Here is a 25,778-nt window from a genome sequence, read left to right as displayed (position 1 = left end):
TTCCACTCCATGGTCTCACCACGGTGTTGCCTAGCCTCTGAACTGCCTCTGACCATTCTTCCCTTGCTTCCCCTTACACCCGGAAAAGTTGTGAAGTAGGCAGCTTCACTATAATCCTGTTATCAGGGAAGCTTCACCTGCCAAACTTCTTCCTGAAAAAGATGCAGGAGCCCTTTGTGGGCAAGGAGTTTGGCAACCCACATCTGTCGCCCACTAAAAACTAATGTTTATGAAACTCTGTCTTGTTGCCTTCAGCAACCAACTTGGCATATTGAATGCAACAGAAGGGACAGAATGGAACGGTGATTGCTCACATGGACTTCCAAAAGCCTTCAGGCTGTGACAGAGAGGAGACGTACAGCCACCCTGAAAGAGTCCTGCACATGTGGGTGATCCTGGGAAGGAGAGGGGAGGGCTACCTTATGGGCTGTCTCCTGGGCCATGTGGCTCTGCAGCTGCTGGAGCTGTTCTGTGGAGTCGGAGCAGAGCTGAGCATAAGTCTCCTTCAGGGCATTCAGCTGGGTCAAAATGTGTTCCTTCTCCTGGCCAGAAAGCCTGCAGGATGGAATGCAAGACATCTCTTAACTGAAGCACAGCTATTTGGCACCCTAGAAGAAGCCTACCAAGATTCTGGTGGGTTGCAATATCATCTCAGGCCCTGAAGAGAAGGACCTACCATATATTCAGCCAGACAAGTGGTTGAGTCTAGCCCAATGCTTCTTGTTCTGTCCGGCTGCAACTCTCCAAGGCCTCAGGCAAAAGTCATTTGTAGCCTGGCTACCCAAGATAATTTAATAAAAGGTAGCAGGGATTGAACCTGAGAACGTCTGTGCTCTGTCATTGAGCAATACTTTCTTTCCTTCCCCCAAGGGCCTGGAAGAAAGCTATCTCTATTCCCTTTGTGGTCAGATCAAAACACTCAGTTAACAATGACAACCTGCAAATCAGGATGGCCCTGCTGTTCTCAACAGGGCCTCACTTCCTCAATGCTTGTCCTTCCTTTTCCCACCCTTAAGTTTCTACAGGACTACTTTCAGATTTCCACCTTTGTTTTCGCCAGATAACAATTATGAATCTTAACAGCATCCACAACGCAAAGTTGGAAAGGTGAAGAGAATTAAAAATATATGGGCTAGAAGCTTGAACTCCCCCTTCTTGCATTGACTACAAACAACTGCATTCTCCTGGTTCATGCTGTACTCATCCAACTCACTTGTGGCTGTGCTTTGCAAGGAAGATCTGGGCAGTTTTAATAGCTTCTGAGATCTGCTCCTTCTTCGCGGCCAGTTCTTCATTTAGAACCTGATGAGAACAGTGAGGAGGCAATGTTTACGATGGCAAGGAGGGTGGTACATCCCAAGAAACCTGAGCACAGGAAGAAGCTCAAGGGCAACTGACCAGTAGATCCGGGGGGGATCTGCACGACAATGGAATGAGAAGCGTGTTGGAGTATTACCCGGATTTTCATAAAATCGGCTTTGGTCCATCAAGGACACACAAAGCAAGATAAGCCGAGTGTAGCGTACCTTTAAAAACTGGTTTTCAGCACTTGAAAGGAACATACTTTCGGGTGAGGTGGGGGGAGTGGAACTGAACATCATCAAACTGGCAGGAGATGCTCAACCCATGAGAGAGGCTTTGTTTCCCCACCCCTGTCCAGGCTCCCTGCTGCTACTACATTATGAATGGAGAGCAACTAATTTTCCCCGTGTGCAGATTTCCTTGGATCTCCAGTTCTCCAGTACAGCATCTGAGGCTCCTGAGAGCTTCCCCCCACCCCAATTTCGCCACATCCCAGCAATCTGCTGTGGAGTTATTGCTCTCACCCCATTTTCCCCCATGTGTTCACTTCTGCCTATTGCTTCCACCACTACCCCTTCCAACCCTGCCCCCCTTTCTCCTCCCTGCTTGCAATGACAAGCTCTTTACTGCTATAAAGCAGAGAAGGGATTTTACATAACTACAGATCATCAAAGAGGCACAGAGCACTTTAGGGCAAGTTACTAAAGTTAGTTTTTAACTCTTTCATGGCGGAGGAGTAAGATGTATTTCTTACTTCTGAGTAAACCTGCACAGAAGGGTGGGGGGATCTGTCAAAGAGTAAAAGCAGCCCACCTAAGGTGACCAAGTGTCCCCGCTACTGCAGCAACGGGTGGGGTCACTGCTGTGCTCCTGGGGATTTTCTCAGTGGGAATGGGAAAAGCTACTTCCATTGGGGAAACAAGAGAGAATGGGGCATCCCACCCCCTTGACCACATCACTGCCAGGTCACCGAGGCATGCCCAGGATTTAACGTGTGTGTGGGGGACAACATGGCACACTGTGGCAAAAATGCCAGGGAGCCGCTTTCAGTAAAAAGTCAGGGTAAAAGGAGTTTCAGAAAATGCAGCTTTTCAAGAGGGAAGCGGCTGGTTGGCAGTGGATTGGTGACGACGCTATCTGTTGCAAAGGAACTCAAACTGCTCTAACTTCGCACTAAATTGCTTGTGAAGACAGCCTCCTGGAAAGATCAACCAACAAGACTGATGGAGGCTTTGTCTTCTACCGCTGACATGTAATGAAGAAAGAAGCATAGAAGGCAGTGAGGTCCCCCCTGCCCTTGCGCACCTGCTGCTCCAAGATGGACTTCTCAAGATCTCCTAGCTCCTTGCTCTTTGGTGAGATGCTTTTGAACTGTGCACTCTGTTTAAAATTTGTGACCCAGCCCAGGAGTTCTTTCACCTTGTACACATGCTCTTGCTTCTCTTCCTCCACAACTTTCTGCAAAAACCAATAAAAACATGGAACACAGACACAGACAGATGGACATCATTTCTGCAACACATTCAAATGCTTCGTATGCATGGGACAAGGTAAAAACTGCCTGCTGGCTGCCTATCTCCAAGCCCATTCTAGGTAACTGTTGCAACACCACTGAATGTTCACAGATATTCTAACTTGCTCATTATAAACGTTTCAGTAACACAATGCAGACATGCAGGCTTTGTGAGGGAAATAAATGTTGATCCGGTGGGAGGTTGCACAGCATGCAGGGATAAGGGCTGAGGGGTAGGTGTGGGAAGCAGAAGGATGTTGAATGTGCAGTAAATTCAGGAGGCAACATCCTGGCTAGGTCCCTCCTTGGTCTGTTTAAGAATGGGGGTGCGGAAAGATAAAGTAAAGTATAGTAAATGAACAAAAATGAAGGGAAAACTCTCCTAATTCAAAGATCTCTGGAGCTTTACCCCTAGGAAGGGCCAGTCTGGCAGGCACAGAGAAGCGACCCCGCCCTTCCAGAGCAACCCTGAAATGGTAGATGCTGCGTCCCTTCAAGGTCCAGAAGTGTTTCAGACTTCCCTCCTGTATCACAGTAAAACAGCTGTGCAGTATTGGCAAGAAGCTGAAATGTTGTGATTCTACATCACCCAACAACATGCTTCTAACTGCTGAAGCCCCAACACCTCCAAAGGATGGGGACCAAACCCTCAATGATCGTATGGGACAAACAGCACTGCCTGACCCAAGTGGACTTGGGTGGATGGATTCACAAGGTAGATACCACCAAACAGCCTTCATAAGTAACATCCTTACTTCTTCCTCTTCCAGGCGCCGGAGGGCGTCACTGATGTACTTCACATGCTGTGTGGTCAACGTGACCAGGGCTGTGTATCGTGTCCGCAAATCCATGAACTGGGGGGGGGGGGGGGAGGAGAGGAAAGAAAACAAGAAGCAGAAGGAATATGCCTGTTAGAGACAACAATGACAAAAAAACCTCTTAAAACACATCATTTCTCATTCTTGAGAACATGGAAAAGTTCTCATTTGCTGCATGAAACAGATGGACATTTCGCCAGAGCCACTGAAGTGCAGCAACCCTGGAGAAAGAGGGTGAGTGACCACTAAATACATGAATACACGCACACACAAATGTTGAAGGTCATTGAGCCAGATTCTCTATTCCAGGGATGGGCAATTTCCGCTGGTCTGAGGGCCAATTCTCCCCCACCCAGGGCCCAGTGGGGGCTGCACCCTCCCTGGAAATGCCATCGTGCCACCAAATTTCTCTGAAACTTGGTGGCACAGCAGCAACAGAGAAGACATGATTTTGCTATGATATAAGGTACAGAAGAAGCACGCGTGCCTTGTTTTAAAGCAAAACCATGCTTCTTGAAGCCTCCATATCACATATGTATAGTCCAGCACATCTGGAGGGCACAGGCTCAAGTAAGGCTGCCATAGGTTATTTGTTCTTTCAGCCACAAGTCTGTTTGTCAGAAGGAAACTGCCATGAGCAGAATGCAAAGGCCTCTGGGTAATGTGGCCCACCGAACAGTCTGAAGGTCGTGGCATAAGGCACTGTGTGACTGCTGAAGCCAAGCAGGTCTGGCCCTGGAAAGCTGCTGGGATGGAAAACCACCTGGGAGTTTTCATGTAATTACTATTAATTACTATAAAAGCACAACTTCAATCTTGCATGTGGTCAGCAAGGGCAGAAATAGAGAGCCACTCAGGGGAGAGATCTCACTGGAGGCCTAATGCAAATTCCTTACAGAAACGCAAAGGCCAGTTTCACAATATCCTAGGCTTCCACATGGAGCAAAGAGGCTGTCAGGAGTTCTCTTCCTCTCTGTTTTCCTTGGTCTCGTCCAAAGGATCCACACACAATGGACTGCATGGTACCCTTTCTTTACCTCACAACTGGTGGGACTGATTAGAACCAGTGGCTCCAAGAGGTCTACATAGAGCCTCTGTGGCTGATAGAAAAGCCAGTGAGGGGGGAAACCTTTACACACAGGTTCAGGAGGAGGAGGCAGGAGTGCAGTTTGCAGGACAGGCTTCTTGCCTGTCTACTCAGGAGGCCGCCCACCCCAGCCTAAAAGCCGCAAAGGCTAGCAGAGGGCCACAGCTCACCTCTTGCGTGATGGCATCAGAGGAGGAAAGCATGCGCCGGCGCTTCATGGGAGACTTCTGCTGAGATTCTACAAATGCACAGTATGTCATCAGCTGCAGCTCGTAGTCCTGAGAACATAAAGATGGCAAAATGGATTTCAGTTCCTTAGAGCAAGAATTTTGAAATTCCACATTTAAGTATTGTCTCTCCAAGCAAATCGTCATCATCGTCATCATCAAATCCCAAAGCAAATTGTGAGTGTGTTTATGTCATTGTGTGCGTGCGTGCGCAGAGACACACGTGTTCCCTCTGCATACATGCCTGATTAGCCCAATGTTATCACCAATTCAAAACGGTTTTCAATTGGAGTTTGATCAGATGCATCCACTCAGAGGGCTCCAGCACTGATGGCACTATTTTGAAGAATTCATGCACCTCTTATGCTTCAGCCATTTGCATTTAAGGTGCTCTTCAAACACTAAATGATTTCAAGATCAACACTAGATTCAATCACATGTATTGCATCAAACTGCTCAGGTTACTACACCTGTGCATTGGCCTTTCCAGTTTCTTCTGCAAGTACGGACAAAGTGTCATTAACTGTTTAAGAAGAGAAGGCAGTCTCTGCAGTCACACTCTTTGGAAGCACATAACAGAACCTTTAAATTAATTAATTACATCACACCAATGTATATTAAATATCCTTAAAGGGGCATGTGCATTGAGATTCTGCATTACTTATCTTAACAGCTTAATTAATTGGTTAAAAATCAATCTTCTATCCAGCACTTTTCAAACCTTCAACATTTACGAAACCTTGATCACAGTGGCTGGCCTACCAAGGAATCCCTGCACATCTGCCAATGGAGTGCTTGGGCATTGCAGAGGTTTCTGGGTCATTCACTTGCCAGGCTTCTTGGGCACCACTTGCATCGAGACTGTGACCTAGAATGCACCCAACATCCTCCTGCTGCAGAGGAAGATCAGAAGCAGTGGGCAAGCTGTCTTTCAGGGACATTTGTCCACCATTATTGCTCTTCTCAAGAAACCCCAATGTTCCCTGGAGCAGAGCTGGAAAACTAGCACTTTACTTGGTGGACAGACTTACTTTGACTTCTTCTGGTATCTCATGCTCAAACTATAATTTTTTAAAAACCATTCCATAAGGAAAAGCTACATCAGAGTATGTTTTCTGGGGACGTCTGAACAAAAACCCAGCAACTTGCTCCTGGGATCGTTTCAGTCTGCACATCTAAAGCAATCGTCCCCTACCTGGTGTCCTCCAGATGTGCTGGACTGCAACTCCCATCATTCCCACCAGGTAGGGTAACGGTTAGTCTAAGGTAATATCTCTACACACTGCACATGGAAGAACACATCCTAGGGGTGCCAAACTCTATACAGGAAGACCTCATCCTTTGCCTGCATCTCCTAGGAGTTCAATCATGCTGGATATGCCAAAAGCTGATGTTTACATTCTACAGTTATAGGAATGTAGTGTTACCTTGACAGCAGCTGAGTATTGCTGAGAAAGTTTCTGACATTGGTCCAGTTTGGCTTGATTCACCTCTATTTCAGCAAACAGTGCCTTTAATTCAAAATAAAAGCACTGTCAGAGTAATGATTTCAAACAGGAGGTTCATCTGCCCTCTTCATAAGCTTGCTGATTCCCAGTTGTTTTTGTACAGATCTACATCACACCTCCCACACACTTCACTTAATTATTTAGCTAATGTTTCCAACACTAATATCCCCACAGTTTTCAATCTGCAATGGGGCAAAGGATGGTCCTTCCTTCTGTCCCATTTGGTGGTTCCTTGTTCCTTGATGCTTGCAGGGGAAGCTGATAGCATCCAACAGCAGTCGGAAGAAGGCAAGAAGTCAGTAGGACCTCGGATAGCTCCAAGTGTGTCCTGCTGCCTGGAATGTTCTATTCTCTCCTACTACAACAACAGCAGGATGTTGTCTCAGCAGAGAGCCAACGTCAACTGAAGACTTACATAGGCTGACAGACTGTAGTGTGGTCAGTGCCATCCCCACGGAGGAGCCAAATGAACTGTTAAAGGGCCCGCAGCTGAAGATTTCTGTGAGGCTGGGATGGCGGTTGTGAGTCAGAGGATGATGGCAGGGCTATGTCCTCTGGCCAGTGAAGGAAGCCTGACTGTTCTACCCCTGAGGAAGTAGCCTGTGCCTCGTCCCCACCAGAATCCTCTGCTGCATACTGGAAGGTCCAAGGGTTGGGCGGGCATGCCACTCTTCTAATTTACAGTTCTCTTTTTCAGAAGGATATAAAAACAGGTCAGCTGGACCAGACCAACACTCCCTCTGGTCCATCATCTTGTTTTCCACAACTGAGCAGTCAGATGCCTCTGGAAAGCCCCCCAAACAGGGCATGAAGCCAAGAGCCCTCTCCCATTGTCGCTCCACAGCAACTGGCACTGAGAAGCAGGGGGATATACATAACCACCATGACTAGTAGCCATGGATACATTTGCCTCCACTGATTTGTCTAATCCCCTTTTTAAAGCCATCTGTTGGTGGCCAATAGCACATCTTTCATTAGCAAATTCCAGCATTTGAAAGGCACTGTGTGAAGAAGTATTTCCTTTTATTTGTCCTGAATATCCTGCCAATCAGCTTCATGGGATGACCCCCTTGGGTTCTAGCATTATGAGAGAGGGAGAAAAACGTCTCCCTGTCCACTTTGTCCACACCATGCATAATTTTATATACCTCTATCATGTATCCCCTCACTTGCCCTTTTTCTAAACTAAAAAGCCCCAGACGTTGTAACCTTTCCTCATAGGGGAGTTGCTCCAACCCTTTCCAGCTGGGACAACCAGAACTGGATACAGTATTCCAAATGCTGACACACCATGATTTATATATTAGAATACAGAAGCAGAACTGATTTAAGACATGCAGCATACGGAAGCATACATCTTGGCACAGTTTGTCTTAAATCCTTGGGACCTGCCAAGCAGAGAAGTCCATTTCCAACACAGTTTGATGGAGATTTGGTACTGAAGTGCTAAGCCATATCAAAGCTGTTCATATCCATATCTTCAAATGCTGTCAAATGGATGTTCTTAGATGATTTTACCCAGCATCTTTTAAAGCAAAAAATTAAACATAGAATTGGGAGAGACTTGAATGTGCTTTTGTGTGCAAGTGGAATACCTTTGCAAACTCTGCAGAACATTACAGTTCCAGGAATCAAAAGCCTAGCTTGGTGATACGACCGAATACTTAAGGCTTCTTTGTGGCACTGTGTCAGCCTTACCATCTGTTGGCTGAGTTGCTTGGAGAGGACACTGCTGTCTTCCGCTTGTCCAGGTTTCATCAGTTCCTGCTGGGTTGTGGTCTCCTCAATCCACTGGATCAGTGCCCCATGGCAGTTCCGGTAATCGCTCAGCACTTCCTCAATACTTTCCAGCTCTGATTGGCTGTCAAGAGATGAAAAAGAAAGAACAGGGGAAGGGAAGAACAGGTGAAAGGGAGAATAGATAAACTTTGGATGGCTAATTCTTATATCAAAGCAATATTATTTATAGAATATTAGTTTTAGTGTGCATGGTGTACTAAAGTAAAGAAGAGGACAGGTCCTGCAGGAATAGTGGAATCTGCAATATTTGGCACTTACAACCTTTAAAGCAGCAACCTTTAAAGGTCTACCATTTCAGTGGATAAATCTTTGGTTGGCAACTAATCTTTAGCAGGAGCCCTACTTTGAAGGACCAGCAGCATCAGCTCTGACTGCAAGACTGCAAGACTCAGTACTGCACAAACTCAAAATGGACAAAGGGCTCTTTAACCCCTTCCTCCCCAGTGTGAGCAACAACAGAAGCTTTTGCAAAGCCTGTCTCTTATTGTTAAACACTGCCTTCCTCAGCCTTTTGCCAAGAAGCCTCTTAGGAGAAGGCAACCAAGGTGCATGATAAGACTCCTTGGATTAGGGAGTGGGTAGTTCCCTTTCCCTACTATACAGTCTTAGCATTGTGTTAAAAGTTAGCAAAACAGAAGGTCAGAGGAAAGATGACAGTCTGCTTAAGGACATCAAGGCAGAATGTTACTATGAGAACAAAGGTTTTTGGCAGTTTCTCTAACCCTAACTCTTGTTATCTCAGTGCTCCAATAATTTATTTTATTTACTTACTAATGCTCCAGTAAATTCTGTTATTTTTTTAAAAAACACCATGCAAGTCATCACACATTTTATGTTCTCTCTCTCTCCCTGTCTCTTGAAGCAGTTTTATCTTTAATTACTGCTGGAAGATTCAAGGGTACTATTTTTTCTGCTTTTTTCCCAGTGAAAAGAGAGTATGGGCAACCTTGGAGAAGAGAAGGGTAGTACTACAATTCCCATAAGCTCCAGCATGCATGGACAATGGTCAGGGATTTTGGGTATTGTAGTCCAAAACATCTGGAGGGCACCAGGTTGCCTACTCCTGGAGTTAACTACTACTGTCCTCCTGGGCTAAAACTGGTTCAAGCATCCTTCTCAGAAGTAGCAGCCTTTATTCTCCCTTACTCAAAGCAAAGGAATATGGGATCTTGCACTAGTTTAATCCCGACTAAAGCAAGCTTGTGCTAACACGACACAAATGAAGACAGTTACTGCAGAGTTCCAGAGGCATCACTGTGTTAGTTTGTTAGGTGCCAGCACAGCCCCAGTTAATAGATGGCCAAAGTCAACGATGAGAAGCAACTCAAGGGAAGATGCAACCCAATGAGCTGGGTGCAGTTGACCCCTAGGGATCAGAAAAAAACAGTTGTAAAGCTAGAAACCAAAACCAGCGCGTTCCGACACAGGTCTTTATCAAGGGGATTACAAACTCCTGGAGACTTTTCTGGAGGATTCCTCTCCCTTACTAATTCCCAGGGATAAAGACCCATGTTGAAACACATTGGGAATTCAACTGGTGCAGGTGTTCCTTTTTTATTTTGATTGCAGACCCCTCCCAACATGCTATCTGATTAAGGCAGCTACCAGGAATTGGCCCCCCTCACCGAGTCTCGATCTGCAGGCTGACCCTCTGCCAGCGGTCCCACAGCTGCGTGCCTTTCTCCTGATAACGCTCCAGGTCAAGACTACGCTCCTGCTTCAAACGGTACAGCTGGTCTGCCACAACTTTAGCTCTTGCTAGGTCATCTTCCAGCATTGCAAAGACAGTGTTCTTTTCATTCACTTCAACGATCCATTGCTGTGACATTTAAAAAAGAAAGGAAAGCATAGATTAGGGCTGGCTGGAACCAAAAATAAGCTAACAATTGACCGTCAGTCATCTGCAAGCCCTACCTCTAGCTGCTGGGCTGGGCTATTGTTTTTATTTAATTGATTTAAGACTGCTACACACCCTTTCTCCTATGATCCCATGGCAGTCTACAATAATTAAAATAAACACATAATCATTAGCATAAACACACTTCAAAAAGAACTAAAAACAGCAGCACAGAGAGTGATCCCAAAGACAAGTGTTTAAAACACAAAAAACACCTAAAAGGGACGTTCGTGAACATCCTAGCCACTGAGTAGAAAGTTTCAGGACTGGAAAGCCAGTGCAATGCAGGTGCTCTGAAGGAAGTGAAAGGTCAACTCAGGCTAGGAAAAGCTCACACAGGGCCTAGGAAGAGGTGAGGCTTTTTACTGTTTGTGGGAAGGGTGCGTGCGTGCGTGTATAGCCCAACAAGGGAGCTGGCAACCTATAAGTACAGTAAAGCAGGAAGGCCAGAGAGGGGGCTAGGAGTAACCAAATATTGCTTCTGAGCTAAGTCTCACATACCTTGACTCTAAAGTCTCCATTTTGTCCCTGAAGGCTGGCTAAGCAAGGAATGGCCCACTTACCCTTGCTAAACTCTAATCCAGCCTTCCCCAAACTGGTGCCCTCCAGATGTACTATTTATATCCTCCCTTTTTTCCTCTTGCAAGGACCCAGGACAGCTTACTCCTCCTCCTCCTCTCCATTTTATCTTCACAACCCTGTAAGGTAGGTTAGGCTGAGAGTCAGTGACTGGCTCAAGTCACCCAGTGAGCTTCATGGCCAAGTGGGGACTTAGAACCCAGATCTCCCAAGTCCTAGTCCAACACTCTAACCACTACACCACACTGTCCCTTGGCCATGCTGGCTGGGAATTACAGGAGTTGCAGTCCAACACATCTGGAGGGTGCCAGGTGCTCTATTCTAATTAGATCATCAGAAGCAACCTGTTGCTCGGTATGCAAAGAATGGGGACTCCGGAACTTGCAAATGTCTCTGATTGCAGAGTCACTATTCCAATCAAGGCACCCAGGGAAAATGCGGAACTGGCCAATACAGAGCCCTGGTGGGGAAAATGTTCCACTCATGAAGCACCACCACCAGGTCCAGGAGGCACATTAGCAGTCTTTAACAGCCATTAAGGGCAGGCACTTCCACCCATCTGTTAACACACAGCAACCACTGCAGCCTAGAACCCATATGCCATTCTGCACATGGACTGGCAAGAGACTCAGTATCCTAGCTGCCCGTTGCTCTGGGAATATCCCCCCATCCTCAACTACAATTTTGGAACAGGTTTTCTTTCCGGGAAAAGCTGAGCTGTGTTTTGGTAAGGCTTCGCTCAATCTTCTACCTGCTCTCAAGTTATGTTCTCCTACCTGCATTTTTCTCCCTCACATCTGTGTTTGCTATTTCACTATCGGTCAAGCTGAGGCTCTGGAGGACACACAGCCTCACCTTTCCCCCTCCAAGCTTTCCAGCACAAATGTGTAAAATGTACCCAAGTTAAAGGGACCAACAAGAACCTCACTAGCCCCAGCTCTCCATTGCAGAACCTACAGCATTCCAAACCTCTTTATATACCTCCTCCTCTGAATTAAGAAAATACTAGCACCTTACTCTCTCACACACTTTCCAGTTGTTCCTCTATCACTGCACTCTGCGTTTGCCCCATTGCATCTAGGCCTTCAACACAGCCTGCCAAATCCCTTGCGCCTTCCCCGTTCCTTTATTTGGCAGCTGTAACTTCCCAGCCTCCATCTCTTTCTTTGCCTACTTCCTGCTTATATATCTAGCTGCTGGTCATTGCTTACTTGGGTTAATCTAACCAACTTCACCATTCTGTCCCAAAGTCATGTATCTGGTAGACTTTTATATTTTGTAATAAAGCTTATATTCTTTGATTCAAGTCTTAGCCTGTATTCAATAGTCAATAACCCCTCTCAATACAAGTGTAAAGCACAACCTCCCCTTGGCACACATCATCTCTAGGCCCAAGATCAATACTTATGTCTCAGTCAGGTACATGTGAACATTTCTGTGTTGGGGTACATGTGTGACTGGAGACACACTATAATGGCTCCTATCTATCCCTTGAATGCTTGGAGAGCCAAAGGATGTTTGTAGATGCAGGCAGAAGATGTAGGGCAGGAGAGGCACGGCTCCTCATTCATGCCTTGGCACAAGCCGTGCCCACATGTCTGCTGTTCCAGAGCAAGTCAGCCATGCTGCCAAATGCAATCAGCACCAGGTATGAAAAAGCAAGCATGACACAGCCTGAAAGACACAGCTGTTTTGCTGGGTCTTCACCACCAAGCAGCAGAGACCACATCGATACAGCAAGAACTTGCAGCCACAGGAGACTTGCATCTCCCAGGGACCCAGCTGGAGGACGGGAAAACGTTGTAACTCAGCACTAGATCACAGGAGCAACTACTGTCCGTGGCCTCTGGCAGTACAATTCTGCTGATGGCTACCAACCTGTAATGTGGCTTGGTGAGACTGAATGGCAGTTAGGTCAGCAGGCACGGCCTCCTCTTGACTCAATTTAACCTCATACCCTTTGACCAAGGACTCGGCTCCTTGGGTATTCCGAATGATAACATCAACTGTCTTTAGCCTATCAGACAAAAAAGGCGGATGTAACTTTCTGAACCTACAACAGCTGCTCTTTGTTGTCATAAGAAATGGCAGAGAGTTTGCCATCCAGGCCAGTTTAGATAACTGGACAATGACCAGTTTCAAAGCCCCCCTCCCTTCAATCCCCACCCCCACTACTGCCATGTTTTTAAACAGACCGTTCGTCACAAAGGTATTGCACAGTAAAGAAACAACGCCATCTATGGATAGTTAAAGGAATGGGCACACAAAGCACTTCAGTGCACACTGGTGTTATTCAGTGAACGCACTTCCGCTTAAAATGCAGAGACAACTTTTTATTTTAGAAAAGTATAAATGGATACGGTACTGGCATTGTACTGCAGAGAGGGGAAAACTGAACTCCTTTAAATGAAGGGAGCACTGCAATATGTGCCTTTATCTTGCAAAGTAGAGAAGGTCATCACTAGTTAAGGTGCTTCCAAAATTACTGCCACTCCAGGTCTCCCAGAAGCTGGCTTTGCAAAATCTACAAAGATTTTCCCTGGGAATTCTGCAAAGATTATTGAATTCTCTGTGATTACATAAACCCCACCAAACCCAGCAGGGTGTTAACAGTTCATCCTGCAGCCAAACGGTCTTTATATTTTATAGAAAGTAAAAATCAGTAGAGCACATGCTTTGCATGCAAAAGGCCCTGGGTTCAATCACTGGCATCTCTACTGGGAAAGACCCCTGCCTGAGACTCCAGATAACCCCTGACACTCACTGTAGAAAACAGTGAGCTGGCGTGGCCAATGCTCTGATTCAGAGTGTAAGGCAGCTTCCTATGTTCCTCTCATACAGCAATGTTTGAGAATGAGAGAGAACTATAAGGACTCACTTATCCAGGTAGATAGATGAGAGCCCATAGACATGGTCCATTTTTTCCACCAGCAGGTTAAGCTCAGAACGAAGATGTGGGGTGCTGGATCCTGTTGGAGACTTATGCAAGAAAATACTGCATCTCTCAGAAAGTTGCTCTATGTCAGCCTTCAAATGATGCAAATCTTCCTTCAATCGCTGTAGAGACAGTTGGTGTTAGTGAGAAAGAGCAGAGATGCAGACCTTTCATGGTGTATCTTCACAGCACTGATCAGTAGGGCAGGAACTAGCCCTGGGAGCATAGTAACCTCCTTAAAGTGTTCTGGTTGTCAGATGTATGGTGGGTAGGTACCTTTCCGTGATGGTGCTCAAAATCTGGAATAGCCTCCTAGGGAGAGGTATTCCTGGCCCCATCACTGCCAGGTTTTAGACCAACCAGTATACCAACTTTTTTCCATTTACTGCTGTTGAATAGGATTTGACAACAGCGATCGGTTGTAATGTTCAATATATTATTTGTTATAGAAATTTTGTTTCATTAATTTTAGTGCTGTAAGTAACTCTAAGTACTATATAAAAAGGAGGGGGGAGGAGAGATCAAATATAACAACACAAACAATCTGACTACCGACATTCACAAAGGCTGCTAGATTTTAAGCAAACCCGAAGGTTACACAGGAATGGGCTGGGTGATGAATTTTCTGCATACAGAAATCCAAGTCGTGCACACTGGCAACTTAAGCTCTTCTCCAATAAAACTCAAATTCTGCAACTTGATTTTATCATAAGTGATTTTGCTTCTTCAAGTCCAGGGAGACAAAGAAGGAGCAACGCAGAGTCCTGGATGAAGCCACAAGTCTTGACCTCTATAGTCCTGCTCAACCCCTTCAGCTAACATCTTCTGAGATTTCAGCCAGTGCTGCTCACACATTTTCATGCTCATTTTCCAAACTGTTAGGGCTAGAAACAGAAACATGGAATTCTCTGATGAACTCTGCAGTAAGATGACAGAAGCCTTGGTAAGAGGCCTTTCTACAGCCAGATGGGTGCTTCTGCCATGCACTTTTTTCCCCTGGCTGCACAGCAAACAAAACACAATCTGCTAAAGGCCCTCATGGCAAATTCCATGATACCATCCTCCTCCTCCTCCTCCAGAAACACCAACCTCCTGCTCAGCAATCCGAAATGTGTTTTCTTGCAAGGCATCCCCATCAGTCCTGGTGCTACTTGCTGTCCGAATGGTGCCCACCAGCCGCTGCTCACATTCCTCCAGGTGAAGGCAGATGTTCTTCAGCTCAGAGAGATACGTCCGAGAAGCAGTCTCATCTTTATCTTCTGTTCCCACATGCACAACAAGAGCAAAAATATTAGAATCGACCCCCACTAGAGGCCTCAGGTTCTAAAATCTGCTGTTTGGCAGCTCCTGGCAGCGTACATGCTCTGCAGGCAGAAGGTTCAGCCCCACTCCCTGTCATCTCCAGATAAAAGAACCTCAGAGAGCTGGGCTACGGGAGGGAGGGCGGGAGGACGGGAGACCTCCCTCTGCCTCAGATCCTGGAGAACCCCTCCCAGTCCCAGTAGACAGTGCTGGGCCATGTACCAAAAGTTAAACCCGGTACCAGAGAGCCTCAGATTGCTGACATGACTGAGAGTGCAAGTGCACCAGCAGTGGAATCCCTGCTGTTATCTCTGACCTCAGGACAGAGATAGCAGCAGAGGGACGGGGGCGGCGGGTTCTGGGACTCTTGCACTGCGCCAGGGAAGGTGGCCACTCTCCTTTGCATGCCCCACCTCCTTCCCCTGGAAGGAGGAAGTTTACAAAAATTTGTGCAACTGTTGAGGGATAGGAACTGGGGACTACATTTTCCCTCCTTCTGCCTCTCAGAGAGCGTGCAAGGAGGGCAAAGCTGGTATGCCTCTCCTTCTGCTCTAGCTTGGGAACAGGAGGCCCCAAAGTTCCAAGCAAACACAGGAGGAATCCTACATCCATGTCAGAGAATGAATGAACCAGGCCTAGCAGCAAGAATGTCACAATTATGGAGCACATATAGTCAGGCAGTACTGGAATGTTACATACAAAACCTAAAGAGAGATTGAAGAGTGGAATCACCCACATAACATTTGAATAATGTGTTTCTTTTCTCTACAAACCTTTTACCACACAGCCTTAGGGGGCCCAATAAAATTGATTCAACAATCAGATTCAAATTGGTTGGCCATCCTTGAACTAGATAGCTCAAGTTTGCTTTGATTTTTAAAATTGCTTGCACTGCTTATATCCCCCTTCCATCAGGGCTGCCCCTCATATTGTTCTAGGCTCCACCAACTTACCATTTTCCATTGACTGCAAAAGTTGCTGAAAATGCTCCTTGCATGAGTCCACTTCCTCCTCCAGGCGCAGCCGATCAGCTACAGAGAAGAGCTCTGAATCCCGGCTGTCCTCCAAGAAGTCCTCACAGTGCACCTGCAGGCTCCTCGTGGATTGGTGGCATTCCCCCGGGGCCAAGGCCCTGAGCTGTGGCAGGACACACAGAGGCCCACGTGATGGTAACATGCAGAGATGCAAGGCTGGCAGAGACTCAGGCTGGCACGACTCTACCAGGGACAACTAATGATGGCTTGCCCTGGCAGGCAGGCAGTTTTCTGTCTCACTGCAATCTCCAGTAATGCTAATTTTGCAGGTGCTTGTTGGACTTTCAGCTGCACCTGGGAAATTTCTCCTCACAGAAGGCAATTCCACAGCAACACTTATGGCTGTTATGAGCGCCGACTGACCAAGAACTATACCATCACTGGAGCCAAACAATCCTCCCCTCAACACACACACACACACTGTGTAAGAGGCAGCGTATGTATTAACACATTCTGAGGCACCGTTCCTGCTCTTGTGTGGCACCTTAACTCTAGCAATTTAATACGGCACTAGCTTTCCTGGACCACAGCCCACTTCAGCAGATGAACAAAGCTCCGTGCATCTGACAAAATGGGGTCTAGAACAAAGTTTGTTTTTAAGTTGCCACCAAACTTCTTATTGTTTTTTGGTGCAACAGACTAACAGAGCTGCCCCTCTGGACTGTTTTCATTTGGGTCTGCTTTCAGTGGCCAGAGGCGTGTTTCCACACTAACAGCTTCACTTTGTTTGCAACTTTGTTGTGAAGTTTCCCCAATCACATCGTCTCCCTTCCTAGTTTCCACAGTGCTTAAAGTCCCAGCTTATCATCGCTGTAGCCTGGGGCTCTCTGCTGTTTCCACTGAGCTGTCATCGAATAATTTTCTTGATGGCTGGGTGGGTCTGGTTACCTCATCTGTGTTCCTGCCTCTTCAGCCGTGTTTCCAGGACAATGGAAGGAGAAGCTAATGGAGGAGTGCCGGATTTTTAAAAAGGAGTCAGCTTTGCTGTGAAAAGAGGCTTCCCCCCTCTCCCCGTTTCTCCTTTCCCCTGAAAGTCCAGATGCACCTGCACTTCAGGAGCAAGCCTCATTGAGCACAATGGGTGTTACTTCCAAGTAGACACACATATACTTGTGCTGGGAAAGGGGGGGGCACAAAGAGGGAAACCAGCCCCCATTTTAACACACAGGATCTCTGTATGGAAGCTGTGAATGAGTTACGTCCTAAGGCAGTGGATTGAAGCCTCGATCTCGTTTAATCGCATTTAAGGAATTGGGCTTTGATATGTGCCCTGTCAACTGAGGGGCTTCTCCGTTATTTCTGTGGTTGTTGAGAGGGCAAGCCTCATTCAGCTCAATGGGAGGAAACACCCCTTGACTGGGGTCATGGGCTGTGTTCCGGTGCTTATTTTCAATGATGTTTTAAAAGTTGGTCCCTCGGCATCCTGCTCCAAAACAGCAATGAAACTTCCAGAAAACAGGGAGGGAAAGGGTTGGGTCACTGAGGTCGGAGCAACATACCCATAAAGGCCAGGCTACACGCCCCATGGGCAGGACTATGATACTAGACCCAGTGTGATTGTGGAAACAGGTCAGTAATGGAGCCATGGTAAGCTGGAAAAGTTGGACTATAACCAGTCTCAGAATAAATGGTTTTTCAGCAATAAAATGCAGGGCTGGTGCTGAATGGCCACGACGTCACGGAAACACAGAGACCTCACCACATAGCCAGGTTGGAGTAAATCGCTGGTGGAAACAGCCCAGGATAACAACAGGAATGAAGCTGGTGTAAAATAACTACTTGCTCAGGGTAAGAGCATTAAATAAATGAGCTGCTGATATTCTGTAAATTTTTTAGTGCAGAATTTTTATGCAGAATTTTCTTTAAGCTCCTTGGAGCAGGGAACTAGCTTCTTGCTTATGGTCAGAAGTGCCATTATACTGATGGTGTTGTATGAGTACAACAACAACAATGCAATATTACTTTATTAGCCTAACTTTACTAGAAAAGGACAATTGGTTGCAAGACAACTTCTTGGTTCCTCCCTACTTCCTCAACCTTGCATTGCTACCTGCCTTTTCCTTTCCACTTCCTGCTCACCACCTTCTCACTTCTGGTCCAGTTCTCCCCAGCCAATCCAATTGACATTAGTGATGTATGCTTCTCTAGCTGGCAGAAGTCTAGTCTGCCTGCAGCACTCCGGGGGTTTGCAGCATTACCTTCTCCATATTCCAGCTTTGCACCAAAGTGATGTCCTTCCTCAGATAGTTCCAGGAGACAAGACTCTTCATATTTACATGGAGCTGGTGCCACAGGGCCATCACCTTCTGATATAGCTGTTCCACCCTACAACAGGAAGACAGAGCAAAGCTGAGTGACTCTCCCTGTCTCCCTACAAATGTAGCTCAATGGTAAAGCACTAATTTCGTGCACAACAAGGACACACATTTGATCTTCTAATTAGGGCATCTTGCATAGCTTCTACTCAAGATGACTGAGGGGAAGAGGGATGTTGACGTAGGTTTTTAAGCAAACCAACCTGATTTGCACTTCCTTGACTAATATGCAGGTCAGCACAGAGTTTCCTATCCTTTGGTTTCTGCACTTTTTCAAAATTTGTGACACAGTTCTTGGCTCAAAATGTGTATAAAATGCATATTTTAGGGTAAAAAACTCACAAAATGTGTATTATGTATAAAAAGGGGGGCATTAAAATAAAACAAATGTGGTGTTTTTTGTTTTTTATTTGCATACTGATGTCGAAAGAGGATGGAACAGACTTATGAATGAAAACGTGCAAAACTGACACAGACCAGAAACAGACGGATCCATCTGTCCCTAGGCTGAGGCTCACTGTCAGTCAGGGAAGAGAGCACTGACTACACTGTTCTGACATATCCCCAGCATCTTCAAAGTGGTAAAAGGAAACCAAAAAAGACAAGAATTGAGCAAAACATTGCCAAAAAAACGAAGAAACGCTAGTTTCCAGGATCCAGAGTAGCATTTTTAAAAGCCAGCCCTGTGTGGGGCTAAAGAATCACTACAAATTCTTAGGCACTGTTTTCAAAATGTGTGGTTGCCTGCATAAGCAGATGTCTAGGTATTTTGCAGCTCTGGGGCAAAGGGACAGAGGCTGTACCCATCTCTGCCGTAATGAATCCCTTTGAGAAAAAAAGATCTGGTCTTAGGGTTTTGCACTTTTTGCCCAAGTTTCCCAATTCTGCTTCATACATAGAGCCCTCTCAAAAGCTCCTCCAGTCCCAAAGTGCTTATAGCAAATACACCAGCAGACAGCCCCAAGAAACTGCTGCAGAGATTCTTCAGACTGATACTGGTGCTGCTCTAGGAAATACAGAATTACTCTACCTGCTGGCCACGTCAACAGCCTCTTTGTTGGGAGGGGGGATCAAGAAGCAAACAGAAGGGACCATGGCCTCATTCCCGGTGGGGCTGATCACTTTCCATTTGGTCCGCTGAGAATTATCTTCCAGGACACACTCGTCGTTTTTGCAGATGGTGATCTGTGTGAGAGACCAAAGTGATGCTGTGGTCCAGCAGGAGGCCAAACTGCCATTTCCCCCTTCTCCCATGAAATGACCCAATGGATCAAGAAGGCCAACCTGGCCCATCCTGAATTTAAAACTGTCTCATCAGAAGCTTCTGCAATATTTCTTCAGTCTACAAGGAAGGAGAGTCCAGTGGCATCCTAGATAGCTTATTACATGCAACACTTGAAATAAAACTTCACACAGGTGAAGCTGAATACTTGCCACTTGAGTCTTCTTACTAACATTTAAACATAACCTAACACCACCACCCTCATAATCGAAACACTGCCTCACCTTACCTTTTACTACCTAGTCTTCATATAGCATTTTAGAATGTTCAAAGCACTCCACATATAGTCTACATTCAGACATTAACACTAAACTGGTTTAGTGTGTGCTGGGGGGAAATGTAAAGCTTCTGTTCATAGTTCCCTGTCTTGCCAAATCTGGTTTGATCTCCTGGTTTGTTAACTAGCAGATATTTGAACAAACCATAGTTTCCCACATTCAGATGAAATGGAACCATAGTTTGTTACAAATAGCAACCGGAAGCTGAAAATGTCCTTCACTCATGAGCAAAGGCGGAAGGGAAGGGGAAGCTTGTAAGCCTGAGGCTCACTTCAGTGTGTTCTCATAACGCTAAGCCATGATTTTGTGTTACATCTGAATGTGGCCAAATTCTCTCAGTAATTCATGTAATAAACCCTTTAAGGTAAGAAGTATTATTAGCCTCATATCAGAGATACAGGATTCAGCCAGAGAGAGACTGAATGCTGGCTTTGAAATCTGATTGGGTCTTGGAACTCAAAGTATATAGATTCTGGATTCAAACTCACACATTTCTGATTCAGAAAGTTTACAGAACACCCAAAGTCTGTGTGAAGCTTCATTTCAACTGTTATCAGCTCACCTCAATTTGGCGATAGTCACAGATAGCCTTCACAGAGATCGTGTTCTTCAAAACGTGATCAGGGTTTCGTGGCTTCAGCTGGACAACGCTTTTGGACCTACCCACTAAGCTGGCAACAGAATTCTTGGAATGGATCAGCTGTTCCTTTTCATCCTGTCCAAAATAAAAAGCAAAGGACAGCTGAGAGAGGACACATAGAGAGCAAGCAGACCAAGGGGACCCCAAGAATGGTTGTAAACCTCAACCCACACTCCCTCCTCTGGAGTGAGCTTTTTGTCAAGGACAGGTTTGGGAGGGTGTGTGCATGTGCGTGTATGCTTTCAACTCATTTCAACTTTTCCAACTGGGAGGGGGGGCAGGGAGTGCAGAGTGAATCCATATTTAGTACTATTCCAGACAAGAGGATTTGCTATCTCCTAATCCTCTCTATTCCCCCACCCAGCCAAAGCTGCATGCACAGTTAATACTTCACTGCCAGACCCAAAATTATCTATACAACAGCGAACAGTGCATGAAGACCCAAACCCATTCCTTTTCACTGAAAAGAAAAATGACGGGAGTTTTTTTCTTTGCAAAATAAGGAAATAGAAGCAGCAGCACAACTGTGTGAAACAATTGTTCAGAAAGGCTGATGCATATATATAAAGCAGTTAAAAACCTATCAGAGAAATAGTACTGGAAAAATATGTGTGGTCTTAAATAGGAAGGAGAGGGAGAGAGAGAGAGAGAGAGAGAGAGAGAGAGAGAGAGAGAGAGAAAGAAAGAAAGAAAGAAAGAAAGAAAGAAAGAAAAGCTTAAAAACAAGCTACCTGTGCCTGTCCCAGGGGAGCATGGTTGGAAGAAATACAACTTTAACTCATTCATTATGATCAAGGAAGCATCTCACACACAGGGGCCAAAGTTTTTGTTTTTGACTGCCTGTGGAAAATCTGTGCAGTCCCAGCTGCCTCACATGGGCTCTTCAGGTCTGCAACTGGTACAATTCCAGGTCTTTAGCCTGACAAAACCTTTGCAAGACAGAGACAGTGAATGTCCCATGCTGATGCATCTTTTTTGGATCCAGGCACATATCTTCCTTGCTGGCTACAATGTTGCAATGGGCTACTTTACATCAGCCTCTCCTTAAGCCCTTAGCACTGGCTCGTTCTCATGCTCTGTAGTCACCTCAGTGTCCCCTCTGCTTTTAAACTACACCTGTTGAACAACTGGTTGCTGCTCCAAGCAGCCTCGTTACAGAGAGGCCTCCCTCCCTGCATCCAAATGTTCAAAATCTCTTGCCATGTCAATCAACGTGATCACACTAAGCATCTCCATATTTCCTCTGCAATGCTGGTAAGGCATTGAGAATCTCAGTAAAACAGCAGCAATCCAAGTGATTAATGATGGCTGTCCCAGAGTAGGGATCACTCATCTCAGGGAGGATGCTTTCAGCCACTTCTCCTCAGAGAGTTTAAGGTGTATGCAGTGGCCCTCTGTTTCCTCCCTAATCATCCCTCACATGCACTGCATCCTCTGACCCAGCACTCAGGTTCTTCCACATTCACCCCATTTACTCCCTTCTTTCACGTCTGACTAGGTGTCTTTGGCCATAATGCTTTCTAAATTATGAACGGTCTCATCCTTCCCATTCATCTACCCAGCCCTCCCTTTGCCAAAGACCCCCTAACTGAATCTACTTTGTCAGTAAAGCCTTCATTAAACCATCCCCAGCCTTCACATTGCCTGGTCCTCATGTTCAAAGACCCCCCTCCCCAGTGGCTTCTGTCCATTAAACGTAGATATTTTACGTCCAGTGCGCAGGGACTACATCACTGCTATTTCCGGCCCCACTTAGCCTATATTACACAGGACTGCTCAGAGGTAAAGCACGGGCACACCAAGGGCTGCTGCCGGTCACAGGAGACAACACTGGGCTAGATGGACCAATGGGCTGACTCACTGTCTGGTGGCAGGGGCTACAGCTCAGTGAGAGAGCGCATGCTCTGCAGGTTCAATCTCCAGCATCTGCAACTCAAGAATCTCAAGCAGCCGGGCTGGGAAATGCCTTTCTGCCTGAGACCGTGGAGAATCATCACTGCCAGTCAGGACAGACAATACAGGGCGAGATGGACCAATGAACTGAGTTGGCATGAGACATCATTATGTGTTCATAGTAATAGCAGCAACCAGAGTTAGCAAAATGAAAAGAAATAGCATGCTGGAGATCACAGACAGGTAGGTATTTCATGGTGGGGAGAGGTGGAATTGAAACATAAGGAGAGTTTTAAACGATGCAGGTCTGGGAACAACTAAAAGGAAATCAGACAGAGTTCCAACTGGCGTGCACATTCCTTACTTTTTTTTTTAAAGCACAGAGCAGTTAGCAATGCTAGGACAATCAAATTCATCCAGACAACTTAGGGATTCCAGGATAAATAGGAATGCTATCGACATGGTTAGATCACAACAGCAAATCCAGGTGAGGAGGAGTGTCATGTAATAAAGGACCTGGGCACTTCTGTGGCATGACCCTGAGACTTGCTCAAGGAGCACCCACCATGGAGTCCTGGAGCAGATCTTCCAAGCGCGTCAGGCTGGTGTTGTGGTCACAGGTATACTTCCGTTTGATGGTGTCTTGGAGGTTCCTCAAGTATGTCTCTGAATCTCGGGCATCACTGAAGAACTGCAAAAAGGCGTACAAAGTTTTGCATTTACCAAAATACCAATCAGAGGTTTCTTAGGGCATATTTTAATGTACTTCGCAAAAGAAGAGCAAGCACAATTTTATTTTGTTAGACTGCGATAAGAAAACATCGATTAGACTAACCAAGGCCTTCTCAGTGTCAAAAGGAAAATGTTTCTCTTTCAGCTAGTTTATTAGAGACGCAGCAGTATAGCTCAGCTCAGGCCTGTTTTGTCAGGACAAAACATGGTAGAAACTCATCAGGCAACATCAAGATCTTGCACAATACTGCCACCAATCACAAAGACAAATCTCATAAGCCAAGAGCTGATGGACTGTTCTACTAACAAAGCAAGAGAAGGAAATAAGGTGGGAGTGGGAGTGGAAGTGGGGGGAGGGAGGAGAAAACAACAGCAAATGCTCTCACTACAAGCGGGACTTTGGGGCACGGGTTTGTATTGGTTAGCTGCAGCACTCCAGTGCGTGTTCTGACTTCACAAGTTAACTGGCGGTGTGCCGCCATCTCTTGATCAGACAGCCTTCGCCATACCTGGAAGTAAGCTGTGTTCTCCTTCACATGCTGATCCACACACAAGCACAGCTGCTTGATCCACTGCCACTGAGTCTGCACTGCTGCACTGTATGCCTGTGAAAAACAAAATTAAAGCCACAACATTTGCAAAATGGAAGATAACTGGTTTTGTTCTCCATTTAGACCTTCAGCGGGCCATAAGGCATCCCCCTCTAACATTTGCTGCAAGAAGATGGACCACTTCACACACTGCTTTTTTACAGATGCACACAAACCATTTGACAGCACAGCTGAAGAACGTTAACACACACATTGAGCAAACATACATTCCTAGTCATACACGTCTTACAGGAGCACACAGCAGGGAACTAGAATAGGCCATGGTTCCCCAGAATTTGTACACACACACACAGCCCCCCCGCCACGCCCCCTGCCCACAGCCTTAACATGTGAAGAACCCCTCAATATGCTTGTGTTGTATAAAACACACAAGCATGACACCAGCACACATCCTTCCAAGCCTTCCTTTACCTCCACAGTCTGCTTGGCCGGGTGATTCTCCAACGATAATATCTCAGTTGTGTCTTGCAGGGAGCAGAACACATCCTGCTTCTCCTCTAGCTCCATTGTGAGCTCCTGTATAGTGGAGACATGAAAAGGACTAATCACATTTCCCATAGCAAAACCAGGCAGTCTGCTTCTCTCTCTCTCTCTCTCTCTCTGTGTGTGTGTGTGTGTGTGTGTGTGTGTGTCTAAATGGAGACGGGGCCATGTAGAGATATGGCACTGTTAGAAGCTTCAGACATGAGCTTTTACAACTTCTCTTCCTGCTTAAAAACTACTAATTAGATCGGGAAGACAAACCAAAAAGTTGGGCCAGTGTAGCATATTGGCCAAACTATGGGATTTGGACATGGGAAATGCAGGTTCAGATCCTTGTCCAGCCATGAAGGTGCTTAACTCGAGGTGCTTGAATGCCCCTCAAGGTGCATGGATATCCTATTACGCCTTAAATCACAGCTGGGTGACCTGTGGCCCTCCAGATGTTGTTGGACTCCCAATGCCCATGATCCCTTACTACTAAGAACGCAAGAGCCATGCTGGATCAGACCAGAGGCCCATCTGGCCCAGCACTCTGTGCCCACTGTAGCCAACCTGACGCCTGTGGGATGCCCACAAGCAGGGTGTGGCCAGAACAGCACCCTCCCACCCATGTTTCCCAGCAACTGGTGCACAGAGGCATCCCTGCCTCTGATACTGGAGAAAATATATAGCCATCATGACTAGTAGCCATTGACAGCCTTCTCCTCTATGAACCTGTCTAATCCCCTTTTAAAGCCATTGAAGTTGGTGACTATCACTACATCTTGTGGCAACAAATTCCACAGTTTAATCATGTGCTGTGTGAAGAAAACTTTCCTTTTATTTGCCCTGATAAAAGCTTCACTGGACGACCCTGGGCTCAAGTATTATGAGATACTTTCTGCACACACCTCTACCATGTCCCCTCTTACTCGCCTTCTTTCTAAATGAAAAACGTCAAAGGCTGTATGCTTTCCTCATAGACGGAGTTGCTCCAGCCCCTTGATCATATTGGTTGCCCTTTACTGCAACTTTTCAAGTTATACAGTCTCCATTTGGGAGATGAGGTGCCCAGAACTATATACAGTATTCCAAGTGTGGTCGCACCATAGATTTGTATCAATCATTATGTATTGGCTGTTTTATTTTTGATTCCTTTCCTAATGATCTCCAACACAGAATCTGCTAGGTCAACATTTTCCACTCACTGAGAAATAATTCCTCTTGGCAGCCATGTTGGGGTTATTGTCGCTCCAGTCATACGCCAGCTCCTCCTCTTCCTTTTCATTTAGCCAAATCAATTCAGTTGTTGCTCGAGACACAAACTCGTACAAGCTTTGGAGGTGACGCAGTCGGAAACTGGATGTTTCCTGCATAAAGATGACAAGTTTTGTCACATTTCCTGCCACTCTGGGGTTTGCTGGCAAAGCTACCACTCTCGTTCCCACATGCTCTTAATTAGCCCCACAGTCATAACGTCAAGCTGTTCTTCTCAGTGCTCTCAAGCTGCATTTTAGCATTAACAAAGGAACATCCACAAGTCCCCTCTCAATGGCTGTACTG

General features: G+C 46.1%; 1 protein-coding gene across 10 annotated transcripts in view; it reads right to left on the bottom strand.

The window, feature by feature from the left end:
• The window catches only part of MACF1 (microtubule actin crosslinking factor 1), a 334,205-nt gene that overhangs the window by 161,168 nt on the left and 147,259 nt on the right, over positions 1–25,778 (bottom strand). For all 10 annotated transcript variants that reach the window (XM_084816162.1, XM_084816155.1, XM_084816156.1 and 7 more), the window contains 19 exons: positions 25,424–25,585; positions 24,165–24,269; positions 23,652–23,747; positions 22,976–23,101; positions 20,440–20,592; positions 19,348–19,502; positions 18,201–18,327; positions 15,922–16,105; positions 14,756–14,925; positions 13,610–13,788; positions 12,610–12,748; positions 9,881–10,074; positions 8,154–8,316; positions 6,375–6,458; positions 4,891–4,998; positions 3,571–3,669; positions 2,608–2,760; positions 1,214–1,302; positions 420–555 (listed from right to left, as the gene is read on the bottom strand). In XM_084816162.1, coding sequence (XP_084672288.1) covers positions 420–555; positions 1,214–1,302; positions 2,608–2,760; positions 3,571–3,669; positions 4,891–4,998; positions 6,375–6,458; positions 8,154–8,316; positions 9,881–10,074; positions 12,610–12,748; positions 13,610–13,788; positions 14,756–14,925; positions 15,922–16,105; positions 18,201–18,327; positions 19,348–19,502; positions 20,440–20,592; positions 22,976–23,101; positions 23,652–23,747; positions 24,165–24,269; positions 25,424–25,585 — 2,622 coding nt within the window. The remainder of the gene's footprint in view (positions 1–419; positions 556–1,213; positions 1,303–2,607; positions 2,761–3,570; positions 3,670–4,890; positions 4,999–6,374; positions 6,459–8,153; positions 8,317–9,880; positions 10,075–12,609; positions 12,749–13,609; positions 13,789–14,755; positions 14,926–15,921; positions 16,106–18,200; positions 18,328–19,347; positions 19,503–20,439; positions 20,593–22,975; positions 23,102–23,651; positions 23,748–24,164; positions 24,270–25,423; positions 25,586–25,778) is intronic.

Source organism: Heloderma suspectum, chromosome 10, assembly GCF_057233095.1.
Source record: "Heloderma suspectum isolate Gila_16-S chromosome 10, 16-S_ref, whole genome shotgun sequence".
Classification (NCBI taxonomy): domain Eukaryota; kingdom Metazoa; phylum Chordata; class Lepidosauria; order Squamata; family Helodermatidae; genus Heloderma; species Heloderma suspectum.
The sequence above is the reverse complement of the archived record's forward strand: the minus strand, read 5'-3'. Positions and strand labels throughout refer to the sequence as shown.